The following is a 13832-nucleotide window of genomic DNA, read 5'->3' on the forward strand; positions in this document are numbered from 1 at the left end:
AGATAAAACCCTCTACTTACCCATCTGTAGGAGTGAGTTGAGTGATTATTCTTTTTTTTAAATATTTGACACATTAAAAATTCTATTTAATTGTATTAATGTATAGCTCATGGTAGCAGCTATGCTACGTCAGTTCTGATTGGTTCTTTCTCTAGACATCTGTTTATAATTTTATTGGTTGGTTCACTGCATGGTTAGGCAATTGTCTTGGATGCTGATGCTTTGTCATCAGCATGAACTGGTAAATCGGCCCAGATTTCCATCAGTTTGGGAGATTGATGATTGGCTGATACACATGAAGCTGATCTTTATCCACCTCAGCAAAGGTCTAAAAATCAGCCGCCGTCTCCTTTGCTGTCCTGTGGAGAGGTTTAATGGACAGACCCGCCCCAGGTCACGTCTGCATGTTCTGTGTTAACGATGGTCACCCCACTGCTGCCAATTCACTGACTTTCTTGCTATGTTTAGCAACATTGAGACAAAAAAAAAAAATCATTGTTGGCCAGAATCAAGATTGGAAGGTCAGACTTTTTTAAAGATCGCTAATCAGCCAGAAAGCTCCAATCGGTGCACCCCTAATTGAAACCATCCATTCCATCAATCACAGTGACGTGTCTCTGCTCTGCTTTCTGACCAAACAGACAGATTTAAAGAGGAGCAGCAAAAGCAAATGAGGTGGATTAGCAGTTCTTGCCAAGAACTGATGGAATCATCCAGGATATGTAATTGTGAAGTAACGCCTCTGCTGCCTGGATTCTGAGCTGTCAGCCTCAGCCAGCAGATAACTGACTGCTACCAGATCCTTCCTTCCCTGCTGTGCAACTCTTTGAAAGTACATGGATGATATGAGTTATGACATTTCATTTCTCTTCAGAATTAAATTAGATTGAATTCAACTAACATTTTTCCAATTGTAATAAATTTTGGTTTGTGAATGAATCAATAAATAAACATAATTTGGATTATAAAGTTACGCAGTAATTCCTGTCCCAGTAGTAGAAACTGCCATGTTGTGTCTGTAATGGTTCACCCACCCATACAGATCCAGAAGCAGTTATATTCAAAATGTCACACACTGTCCTTATTCATGCTTTTTGCATCTTGAAGCAGAATGGTAATCAAGTCTCTTTGTGGAAAAGGGATTTCTTTGGTCAGATGTTATTTCCCATAAGCCAGCCCAGAATGTGGAGGGAGCTGGGCTCAGACACAGAGAGAGACATTATGGCTTCACTTGTTTCTGCAGCCCGTGTGAACTGCCTTAGTGCAGCCACATTCATTTTCTACTTATTTCTCCCTTCACTCCAGCTTCAACTGATGGACTGAGGCCCTAAACCAAACCCCTACATGTCTCATTTTGTCCCCCCTTTTTTTTAACTTAGTTTTTTTTTTTTGCTGTGACACTTGTCCACAGTTACATTCTTCTGTCTCTCACTGAAATATCTTCTGCATTTCTGCATTATAAGTTGACAAAAGGAGATGAGACGGCAATAACACTGTCAAACGTTATAACAATGAATACAACAAGACGGAGTGAAATCAAAAGAAAGACAAAAGCAAAATAGAAAACACACAATTAAGTTCCTTCTGAGGTAAGATGGTCCACACATTCTTAAGCACAATGGTATTATATGCCGGTCCAAGAGTACACAGTGCAAAAGGGCAAGTTTCTAAGTATGTCACCTAGAGGTGTGCCTATCGATCGGCAGCCGATCATAATCGGCCAATTTCCGTGAAAAAGTGTGTGATCGCCGATCACGGTCTCTTGTTGCCGATCACACAAACCGATCACTTGCATCTCATTTTGCAGCCTGCCTTTGCAGCTGGTCTCCTCTTTCCTTCACACTGCGCAAGCGCGCAGCAACAAATCCTAACCGATGTGGAACTATATCGCACTGAGTGAATGGGGAAGTTTGCGTGTTGCAGCGGAAAATTGAAGCACGTGAGGTGAAGCACATCAAAATGCATCAACACGACGAATCTAATATGGCATAAAAACAATGCCATACTTGATGGAGTTTGGCTACATCGAGACTCACTGCAGTAAAAAAGACATATGGAGGATCAGATAGCAGGTAAAGCAGCGCACAGCTACAAACATTCACCCAGATTAGCATGACGGTCAGAAAGCTAAACAAATAACCCGCAAAATTATTTAAGTCTTCGAGCTGCGATGTAAGACGCTGGTTCTGTTCTCGCTGTTGAACCGCTGCTACGCTACAGGTAGTAATATTTCACAGACGGAGCGCCGCTTCTGCTCCACCTGGTAGTGACTCTCACACCAAACCTCTGCTTAACGCTGCAGCATCTAACTTTTTAAAAAATGCATTTTACATACGTATTAAAACTTTCGCTGTCCTAACATGAGACAGATTATCTCTGAAAAAACAATCAATCTCATCCCTGTTCTGCATAATTACTCCGCTCAGTCAGAAACAGCCACTAAGAACTAGCAGCAATCAGCTAGCCGCCATGCTACCAGGAAGTTTTCATTTAGTAACTCAGGATTGTTTATTGTAATGGAACCTGTATTTGCCTTTGAATGTTAAGTTTTATACTTGAATTTTTGGCAATGTTGAGAGGTTTTATTTTGACTTTTTGCATTATTTAGCCTCTTAAGAGCCTTCATATGTTTTCGGTCTGTTAAAGATAGTATTACTGATAGCAGTACAATTTGCACAATGCCTGTTTTGTTTTTTTCTTGGAAAAAGTTATGAAAAACAAGTTTTTGTCTAAATGAAGGTGAATTCATGGTTCCTTTTTCTACATAATGTAACCCGTAGTGCTTATGATTAAAAAAATAATAATTATGTGATCGGTATCGATGATCGACCCTCATGGGTGATCGGAGTCGGCATCGGCAAGAAAAAACCTGATCAGCACATCTCTAATGTCACCGAATTAATAAGGACATGACTGGGCTATATTAAAAACTATTTTTTGAAGCCATAAAGAGTATGTGATTTCATTTTGTCCCCTTTTTATTAACTGAAGTCAAATATGCATAAGCTGGTAATTCTACATGCCCTGTGACAAACTGGCGACCTGTCCAGTTTTCACAGGGCCGAAACGTTAGCTGGAGATAGGCACCAGCAACCCTCCTGACCCCACTAGGGACAAGGGTGTACAGAAAATGGATGGATAGATGGATGGATGGTAATTCTACACACAAATAAAAATTCACGGCTTTTATTTTGGGAACAAAATGCTACTATTGTGAAGATGACTGCTGGTTTTTCGGTTTGCCTAGCTGCCCTTAGCTCCTGTGTGTGTGAGAGAGATTGTGCCGGCTCATGTTAATAACGGACTGAAACAACTGGCTAAAAATACATTGACTTCTAAGTGTTATACAAAGTATTTTACAAAAGTTTACATATAATGACCAGTATATAAACTTTGTGTCATCACATTATTAGTGTATTAGTGTACATTATAAGAGTACACAATAATGTGATGTGCACTAATATGCATGATTGCACCAAAATACATTAAAGATCTGCTGTTGTTGGTTCAACCTTCCAGACCTCTCAGGTCTTCTTGTGAACATGTAGAAGCAGCATTCAGCCTCTGTGCACCACAAATCTGGAACAAACTTCTAGAAAACTGCAAAACAGCCAAAACACTGAGCTCCTTTAAATCAAGGCTAAAACCAAACTGTTCAGAGTTGCTTCATAAGAGCTGGAACATTGTTTTATTCTAGTCTAAATTGCAACATTTTATTTCTTCTGTAATGTTTTTTGTTTATATTTCTGTCATGTAAAGCACAATGAACTTCCTTTTTGCTGTAAAGTAATACTTTATTAAACTGGACACCAGTACACCTTTGGAAAGGATTGGAATGTTTAATTATTGATTGGTCCGTTGTAAAATGTCCTGATCTCTTTTATCTCTGGCACAGAAAATGATCTATGTTGTTCTGAAGTGGTAAAATATGCAACAGCCACAAATTGTTTGCAATTTTGCAATCCCAAAGCATTGCTTGGATACAATATGTGGCTGGATATTATATTTCAGGTGTAATTCTTTCAGTTTTTGAATGCCAGTCATATATTTGACCAGTCAGATGGTTTCTAGCTGCCCTTGATGCACTCTATGTCACATTATTAGTGTATACTTTTATTGTCTGAGAAGCTAAAATAATAATAAAAAGAAAGACAATGTCAGTCAAGCCACCAGAGTGAAAAACTCCAGCAAATAAAAAGCTCATCTTTTTATTTCCCTGGCTGTTTCAGCCACTGGCCTACTTTCAGTGTTTTTGTGTACTGTGTGTTGAATTTTACTGCACAATGTTTCTTTTAGGTATTATTTGGTTGGGTTTTTTTTCATGGTGTGTAAAAACTGGTGTTAATCTTCTTTTAGCATGGATTAGCACTTGGTTTTGTGCTCCTTTGTTTCTGTCTGTGTTTCCTTTGTATTTGGAAGTAGAGTGTATTCTCTGTGCAGATGAATGGTTCCTTTAAGCGACCAGCAGGGCTACAGTCGGAACCCAGCTGAAAGACTGGCTTGTGTTGGTTACAAAAGTTTCTCTTTGTAATATTATTGTGCCTCTGAGATGAGCCAAGCTCACACCAACAGCAGAAAAGACCCCATTAATCAGCAGGAAGCAATAGTTCAGTGGATGTATCTGATAATATCGGCCAATTTCCAAAAAATAAATCCAAAATTATTTTTAATACAGAAAGCTTATAGCCATCACAATGATGGGGGAAGACTGCTGGCTTTCCACTCATTGACACACTCTGCAATGAGAGTAAGCCATGAAAGGTCATTGGTAAGTCGATGCTGTGTCAACGCATGTTAATGGAGAGTTGAGTGGAAGAATGATTGTTGCTTATTCAAAATTGTGGGGGATATTCACAAGGCATGGACTGGCTCTGTCCCTATTAGAGTTGGAATATGTACTCAAGCACAATCGTCATGGCAATTTCTGTGAACATGGATCATATTTGTTTGGATACTGTAATTAAGTGTATTAATAAGTGTAATTATGTTCCCTGGTGTCTGTTTTCAGGGACACGCTGAAGCTCACACACTGATGGAGACCTGGTGTAACAGTAGAGAAAGAAAAGAGTCAAAAGTTACTGATGATAATCAATGTCATCAGTGTAAAACATTATTTTCCTTATGTAATGTGGCCGTTGTCCTTGTACAAAAAGAAAAGTGAAGGCTTTGTTTAGAGACCAAGTTGTTCGTCAAATATTTAATTCAGTTTAGTTGTGTAGCGCCAATTAAAACCACATTTATTCTCAAGACTATCTGCATGACAAACTGGTCAAATTAATATCCAATTCCTCATCAAATGCAGATATAATTCATCCCATTTTTACACCATCTGTTGGTCTGAGAAGCAACATCTTGAAAACATATTATGGTCAAAATGTGCCGAGTAATTATTTGCTTCCTGGAAATGGAAATCTAAATAAGTCAAAAGTCCATTAAAAAAAACATATCGATTTTTAAGCGCACTTTGATCATTCTGACATTTCCATTTTATACTTGGATTTAGCACTGCCTGGTGGTTGGGGCGCTCGGCAGTCAGTCTTCCAGCGGCCTGCTGTGTTTTTGAGCTAAAAAGTGTTTAAAGTTGATAGGAAATTTGAAAATATCAGTTGATAATTATGAGTTATTGGAAGATTAAAATCTAAACACCAACTATAAAGTCTTAAAAAATGCTAGCATTTTAAATAACAAATAAATAAGCAATGTTAAGCCTGGAGTGGGCACAAGTAAAGCCTGGTGGCTCGCCACAGGCTTTATATGTGGTTCATATATGCATCTGTATGTATATATCTATATGTATTGCAGATGTCTATAATTTATATCTATATAATTTATATAATATAAATTCTTCTGATTTCTAAAACCTCTACATAGTAAGCTATGATTGCCAGCCGTCTTTGTAGTTGCAGTTAGTAGTCCAGGAAACACATGCATGTTCTCTTGGCTAGATCATGTAAATAAGCACACACTTGTAGGAGGGCTGAATGTTTTGGAATGGTCTGTAAATGATTTGTAACAGAAGCTTATTTGTAGAAACAGACATTGCAACAAATACTGCAGACGACCCAGACTGACCTCTTCCTCTGCTCCTCTGTGTCTCCTGCAGTGGAGGGTGAGGGTCAGGGTCGCATTCTCCAGCGGTTTCCTGAGAAAGACTGGGAGGACAGTCCGTTCCCACAAGGCGTTGAACTGGTGAGTCTGTGCTGACTGTCATGTTCCTGTGTATGGATTTAGCCCTGTCATGGTTAGGGCTTTCACTCTCCTCACAACACAATAACAGCAACTGTGTGGTTCAGATAGAGCTAACAGCATTCACACGCAGATGAAATGTTTTTTTTGTGGTTTTACCAAAATAAGAGGTTTGGATGAAATTCAAAGAGGCTCTGGGATGGTACAATGTTCGTTTCATCTCACCACACAGCAGAAAACCTGTCCAGATTAGATTTTCTGAAGGGCAAGCAGGCCTTCTGGATCCTCACTTCCTCCTTGTTGTGTGTGTTGGACTGTCTGCCTGGAGACAAAGCCACCTCCACGGCCCACATTCTGCAGGACATTCTGTTTTTCATGCCCTTTTTTTTACCATCAGTTTAGTTAATTCAGGTGTTACTTTTGAATTTCTACCACTCCCTCTGAGTTTTTCTACAGTCTTGTGTGTTCTTTTTTAATAGTAGTATATTTTTTTTCCACTGGGACTTGAGAACTTTCAGATAGGGCCACATCACACAGCTACAACTCCTCACTGCGCTCTGTTGCTTGAGCCTCTACCTGCTGTTTCCTCCTGTTGGGTTGGCTGGAAGCATCTGTTCAAAGTTAATTAGGATGCTTTAAAACATCAGACTATTTAACATTTTTTGGAACCTTGAATTTCCCATAGTAAGAATAATTTTGGACATGGTCTTTTATGTAAAATGTAAATTGAACATAGAAATTCCTAAAATTTATGACACATTGTAGATCATAATTTCACATATATATTTGCTATAAATGTGGTCAAGTTAAAGCATGATTTAAAATGATGAAAAATAATCGTCTTTTGTAAGTACCAGACTTGAATTATTATTTTTCGTATTGTATTAAGATGGTACTTCTTATTTTGAATATTTTGTCATTTATTTTTAAATCTGTTTTGTTTATGAGAGACTAAGTTGCCGATTTGTTGTCTTTGTATATAGCCTTCATTTAAATAAGTACCTTCAATATTCAACATATTCAGGGAAAATAAGATTAAATATGAAACTATGACACATCAGTTTGAAAAATGTAATTATCTTCATTGTTTACTGGTAAAACCTGGTGTTATCTAACCTTCCTGCTGTCATCACTTCCTCTCCCTCTGCCTCTCTAGTTTTGCCAGCCTAGCGGTTGGCAGCTGGCTCCAGAGCGGCAGCCGGCCTCCTTCTTCGTTGCCGTGTTGACCGACATCAACTCGGAGCGTCACTACTGTGCCTGCTTTACTTTCTGGGAGGGTTTGGATAATCCACAGGTAAGAGGAAAGCCAGTTAGACCCAGTCCCTCTGAGCTGATCACACAGGAAGCTGAACACCAATAACTTCATTTCAGCTTGATGTCGTGACAGCATCTGTTTCTCCTCTATGTTCAGCTGAAGAAGATTGATGCTGGCGATGCTGACGAGGCAGACGAGGAGCCAGCTGTAGTCCAGCACGCTAAACTGTTTGCACCAAAGAGCCTGGTGGTGGTTTCTCGACTTGATTACACCGAGGCCTTCAGGGTAGGACATCATCAGCCTTCCCAGTATATTTCTAGGTGTTTAAAAGAAAAAAAATGACAGATTTATAGTTTTAAGTGCATCATTAGTGTGTTTGTTACATTGCCCTGCTGACCTCTAACCTCTGTGTCTGCCTTGATTCCATAGAACTGCCTCGGTCTGATCTACACCGTCCATGTAGACGGCCTGTCAACACCTTTAGAAACTGTGATCGGAAACCTGCTAACCTGCGTCATCCCTGTTGCCGGAGGCTCCCAGGTATGATAACTGACCAACACCTGCATGAGACATGTTAGTTCTGCTCTGGTCAGAGCCAAGATTAGGTGTTATAATGGCTGGGTCACAGGTGGTCATTAATGTGTGAGTGGGACTGTTTAGTTTAATATTCCTGAGTTTAATGAGAAACCTGTGTAGCTTTAATTACTGGTTCAGACCAGTTCATCACATCAGTTCTGCTGTATCCACCTAATTCCTATAAGCCATCATTATCAACTTGTGCTTCACACAGGATGAGATGGATGGATAACAGTAAGAGGACTTGTAGCTGTGGTAACCCTGTAAATGGTTGGTTAGATTTTACTGAAGGTCGGGGTCAACCTCATGGCTCTCCAGGCGGACATGGAGTCCAGTCCGGGGTCAACAGGAGAAACACACACAGCAGGATGTTCATGTAGCTGTGAATTTGACAAATATTAAATGTAGGTGGGTAATGCTGATGGAAAACATAACTGTTACAGCGTAGTCTTATCCAGCTGCGTTTTGTGCTGCTAATTTTTCAAACTGTTATATAGGCTGACCACACTATTTAGTTCATCCAAGGAATCTGGGTTTTGTCTAATAATCTGTCACGCTTTACAATTACTCAGCTGCTGATCACTGACAAACAACAACCAGCTGTCTGTTGGGAGAAAGCACAGAAAGTAGAGTGTAGAGCAGGGAAGCAGATTTTTCTGTAGGTTTTTACAATGAACTGGAACCACAGTAAAATATGCCATGATCTACTAGAGCAAGTTATGACTGCTACCATTTTTTCTTAGGAAGAAAACTGGACAAAATATAATATGCATTAAGAGTTCATAAGTTCAGCAATTCTGTTTATGAACTTAAGCTGCTCTATCTTTTAATATAAAACATAATGAGAACTGCAATTAAAAAATCAATTTTTAATCAAACTTGAAAAACAAATAAGGAGCTGACTGCTGCCATCAGATCACACAGTGTTGCCATTGCACTGGAGGTTGAGGTCCAACTCGTTTAGATGAGATGTTATATCCACCAACAGAACCTCAGGTTCCATGATGTTATTTCCTGTTTGGAGAAGATTTCTCCAGGTGTCTCCTCTGAGGACCTGCTCCTTTCTCAGCCTCCTCACATTAATAAGCTGAAATGACTGGGCTCATGTGTAACCGCTTGGTTCTTCAAACTGGACAAAAAGATTTTTATCTAAGCTGCTCACCATTTACTTAAATTTACAGCTTGCTGCGTGAATTAACTTCTGAAACAAAGCGGTTAACTGAAACTTTGGCTGTTTTCAGACGTTCCATCCACACTCAGTCCTACAGCAGCACCAGGAATAAGGTGGATATAGACCTTCAAACCAAACAAACTGCTTTCTTTCACATAGGATATCATTAGTGTGGCATATTGTCACGGTTTGTTTCCACTTCCTAATGATGTGTTTACAGCAAACCTTTGATGGGATGTTCTGCAGCATGTTTGTTCAAATGAATATTGTTTAAATCTTGAAGATGTATGTTGTGGGACGCCAGCATGCCATCTTGTGTTTTACTGTAAAGCACATTTTGGCAGTTTTTAAATGGCATCATTCTCATTAAATGAGTTGCCTTGCTCCTGATGAATCGTACCTTTGAAATTTTGGAAGAGTTTGTCTTCCACAATCAGCCATTGCCTTTTTATTTTAAATGCAAGCTATCCCAAAACTCAGTTACATTATTTTATTAGGGGTTCACAGATGGTGTAAGTTTCGTATTTTCTGTGATTCTGTGTGAACTGAAGCCTTCTACTAGAGTTCCAGATGTGCTATCCCATTGTATGTGCACCCTTCTGTACACTGGCTCCTTTGTGTTACAGATAGATGAGTCCCCAGTTTGTAGTTTAGACAAAGTTCCCCAGTCCCCGGCCTGTGACTGGCTGCTGGCCTGTCTCCAGGTAACTTTCCTGTTCTGCAAGATTCACCAATCAGCAACAAGCTCCATGTTATTGATTCTGTCAATCAACCAGATCAGTGTCTTTTTTTTCATTAATTCATTTCAAATCATGAATAACTGAATGATTCCAACTGTTTCTGACCTGCTTATGCGTGTTTTGGATTCAAACTGCAGAATCATATCATTTCTCCAGATTTGAGTTTGTTGCTGTTTTCTTATTTAATAATTTAGATTTTCTTCAGGTATTAAGAACCACACCCACCCACCCACACAAACACACACATTAAAGTAGATGCTTAGCAGGTCATAGTTCGCTTGCTTGGTAGCCATATGGCCTGACAGATGGCTTCCTGCTGGCAGCTCAGCATCTGAATGAGACAATCACATCTAATCAGCATTAGACATTTCCAGGCTGCAGCAACGCTTCGGAAAGGCACTTAATATATGTCAAAAAACATACTTTGAAAATTCTGCTACTTTTCCCACTACTAAATTAGACTAAATCAGTTAGATTGTCAAACGGTAATTGATTCTATTTGCCCAATGGCAGAAGTTGACATACATTTCTTAGTATTTTGTAGAATTGCCTTTGAAACTTTGTTTTTTTTTTGTTTATCCTTCCTTAACTTTTGACTATAGCTTGCTGAAATTTCCTCCTACTCCTCCTGACCTAGTGGAGCTGAGTCAGTTCTCTAGAACCTGTTAGTCACACGCACATTCAGCTCAGTTCCAGATTTCTACCCTGCCATATGTCGATGTGCCTGAGGGCAAGACACTTGACGCCAAGATTTCTTCTGATCTGTGTATAAATGTCTGCATATTTTTGACTGCGACTGGATGAATGTGACGCTTCCATAAAGTGTTTTGATTAGAAAAGTATAATTTAAAATTCAGAGCATTCAGAGCAATGGCCCAAGTCATTGTTGTAAATGACTTGGGTATGCTTAGGGTCCACACTAGTGCCCAAACTACAACCTCTTGGTGAATATCTTGAGGTGGTTCTTCAATATTTCAACAAAATCATCTTTCCTCATGCAGTGATGTAATTTGTGAAGTGCACAAGTCCCTTGTGCAGTAAAACGGTCATACAACATGATGCTGTACAGCTGGGTCTGTGTTTTCAGGCTCCCTTTACCTCCATATGTAACAGCCACTGTGGGAAAACATGTCAATAAGATCACACTGTCAGGTTGTTCATCCATCTTTTCATCCCACCTGTTGCTGTTGTTATTCTTGATTACATAAAGCCATATTTTCATATTTGCCTAAACATTGAAAGATGAGTCAAATTTAAGGGTCAGTGTTAACTTTGGCTTTACTTTGACACACAAAAGTAATGTCTTACAACTGTCTGTGATTAATGAAACACTCAGATACCTGAGTGAAGTTGGCCATCCCACCTTCTTCAAAGCAGACAAAAATGGTGTCAAATATTTGTGGAACATTTGTGCTATGTTTGTCTTTAAGATAAAGGTTTAAGTTTAGTAAAACTAGTCAGTAAGGAGGGGGCGATGTTTAGCTGAGACGGGCTGAGGATGGCAAAGAGTCCATGGAGTTTCCCCTGGGGAAATGGAAGCAAACTAAGGGTAACTCTGGCCATGGCAGTGTCCACAATTTACAAATGTCCAAACTTCCCTGATTTTCAAAGACGTGTTTACTTTGGACTGAAGTCAAGTGTTTATTAGAATCCAAGTTGTTAAAGGAGCACATGCACATTATCTCTGTTACTCCTCCTGAAGTTGGGAACTCCAGTCCCATTCTTCGCCCTCTGTCACCCTGCCAGCTGCTCTGACTGAAATGAAAGAATCAGTCACTGTGCCGGAGGTCATTGGCACTTTGCTTGATCTCATCACATGAGCTTGCAGATGTTAATGTCGGGGCACCTTAGTTTGGGAACATTTTTGTCTGCTGGATGCAGCTTTACTTTTAGTACCGCTTGTGGTTTGTGCCACTGTTTCAGTTTTGGAACTGATTCCTCAGAATTCACTTCCCTCTGAGCCAGTTGTTGTTGTAACAGCATTTAAAAATAACATTAGCTTTTGGTTTTGCTTTTTATCTCACTTATGCTTGAGACCATCATATTAATTGTAACATCAGAGTAATTTAACTACAGTAAATGTGTTGAGATTATGATTATGTTTAAGGGAAAAAGCTTTTCAAAACAATTGACCCTGTGTGAAAAGTAATTGCCCTATTATTCCTATGTATATTTTGAATTTTAGTGGAAGCATTGATTCTTTTTATTGCTGTTTTTGTGCTGCCAAAATGCCAAATATTTGTTTTGCATGTGTGTCGTGTAATGTTCTATTTTCACCCATTTCACAGTGATATGATGATGTTTGTTCAGCCTATATGTTTTTCCATGCTGATACATGACTGTCTTGTGCAGTCACCTCTAACATGTCTTATCCTGCTGTGTGTGCGTGCGTGTGTGTGTGTGTGTGTTGAATGCTTGTGCAGCCGGGTCCAGAGGAGAGAGAGGACAGTTTGGTACGCCAGCCTGACTTCATATCCTCACCGTCTCTCTCTACCAATCAGCTTCTTTTAATTTCCCTGCCCACTTCCTTCAGTCTATCCATACACACCTGCTGCTTTAGGTGAACTAATTGAGATGCTTTCTGTCTGTGAACAACACCTGATCTCATCTATAGCAAAAGCTGATCCTAAATTCTTGAGTTGTTTTAAAATGGTTACAATTTTGATGCAAATCATAGACAGTGGAAGCTGAAGTATCACTCAGCAACAGTTTTACCAAGAACATAAAAACAATTCCATTTTCCTCAGTAAAGTCGAGCACAGGCTCCAGGTTAGTACTTAGTTATAGGTCAGCTAATTTGAATTGAAAAGTGAATTTATTTAGTTGGATAGAATAGATTCCTTGCACACAGTGGTGTAGTTCAAACTTTCTTTTCTGTCCTGTTTGACTTTGGCTTACAGTTAAACTTTAATTCATTTTCTCAGAAAATTAGCTATTATTATTCTAATAATTGTCTATATACTGTTCACTCCAACCCAGCAGTTGGTCAGGTTGCCGTTAGCAGAGGTTACTGCAGTGGTCCGGCGTGGCATGGAGACCCTCAGGCTGTGGCTCTGTGTCGGCCCTCAGGCTGTGGCTCTGTGTCGGCCCTCAGGCTGTGGCTCTGTGTCGGCCCTCAGGCTGTGGCTCTGTGTCGGCCCTCAGGCTGTGGCTCTGTGTCGGCCCTCAGGCTGTGGCTCTGTGTCGGCCCTCAGGCTGTGGCTCTGTGTCGGCCCTCACGCTGTGGCTCTGTGTCGGCCCTCAGCTCAGGCTGTGGCTCTGTGTCGGCCCTCAGGCTGTGGCTCTGTGTCGGCCCTCACGCTGTGGCTCTGTGTCGGCCCTCAGGCTGTGGCTCTGTGTCGGCCCTCAGGCTGTGGCTCTGTGTCGGCCCTCAGGCTGTGGCTCTGTGTCGGCCCTCACGCTGTGGCTCTGTGTCGGCCCTCAGGCTGTGGCTCTGTGTCGGCCCTCAGGCTGTGGCTCTGTGTCGGCCCTCAGGCTGTGGCTCTGTGTCGGCCCTCAGGCTGTGGCTCTGTGTCGGCCCTCAGGCTGTGGCTCTGTGTCGGCCCTCAGGCTGTGGCTCTGTGTCGGCCCTCAGGCTGTGGCTCTGTGTCGGCCCTCAGGCTGTGGCTCTGTGTCGGCCCTCAGTCAGGCTGTGGCTCTGTGTCGGCCCTCACGCTGTGGCTCTGTGTCGGCCCTCACGCTGTGGCTCTGTGTTGGCCCTCAGGCTGTGGCTCTGTGTCGGCCCTCAGGCTGTGGCTCTGTGTCGGCCCTCACGCTGTGGCTCTGTGTCGGCCCTCACGCTGTGGCTCTGTGTCGGCCCTCAGGCTGTGGCTCTGTGTCGGCCCTCACGCTGTGGCTCTGTGTCGGCCCTCAGGCTGTGGCTCTGTGTCGGCCCTCAGGCTGTGGCTCTGTGTCGGCCCTCAGG

At 41.2% G+C, this 13832-nt stretch overlaps 1 protein-coding gene across 5 annotated transcripts in view; it reads left to right on the forward strand.

Annotated features, from left to right (window-relative positions):
- sbf1 (SET binding factor 1) overlaps positions 1-13832 on the forward strand; it is a 62963-nt gene that overhangs the window by 19263 nt on the left and 29868 nt on the right. For 2 of the 5 annotated variants that reach the window (XM_008401530.3, XM_008401532.3), the window contains exons 2-7: positions 6104-6189; positions 7343-7480; positions 7598-7726; positions 7871-7981; positions 9815-9892; positions 12352-12381. In XM_008401530.3, the coding sequence (XP_008399752.1) occupies positions 6104-6189; positions 7343-7480; positions 7598-7726; positions 7871-7981; positions 9815-9892; positions 12352-12381 (572 nt within the window). The remainder of the gene's footprint in view (positions 1-6103; positions 6190-7342; positions 7481-7597; positions 7727-7870; positions 7982-9814; positions 9893-12351; positions 12382-13832) is intronic. The other 3 variants (XM_008401531.3, XM_008401533.3, XM_008401534.3) reach the window with 3 other exon arrangements.

This window comes from Poecilia reticulata, chromosome 23 (genome assembly GCF_904066995.2).
Source record: "Poecilia reticulata chromosome 23, P_reticulata-male-v2, whole genome shotgun sequence".
Lineage (NCBI taxonomy): Eukaryota > Metazoa > Chordata > Actinopteri > Cyprinodontiformes > Poeciliidae > Poecilia > Poecilia reticulata.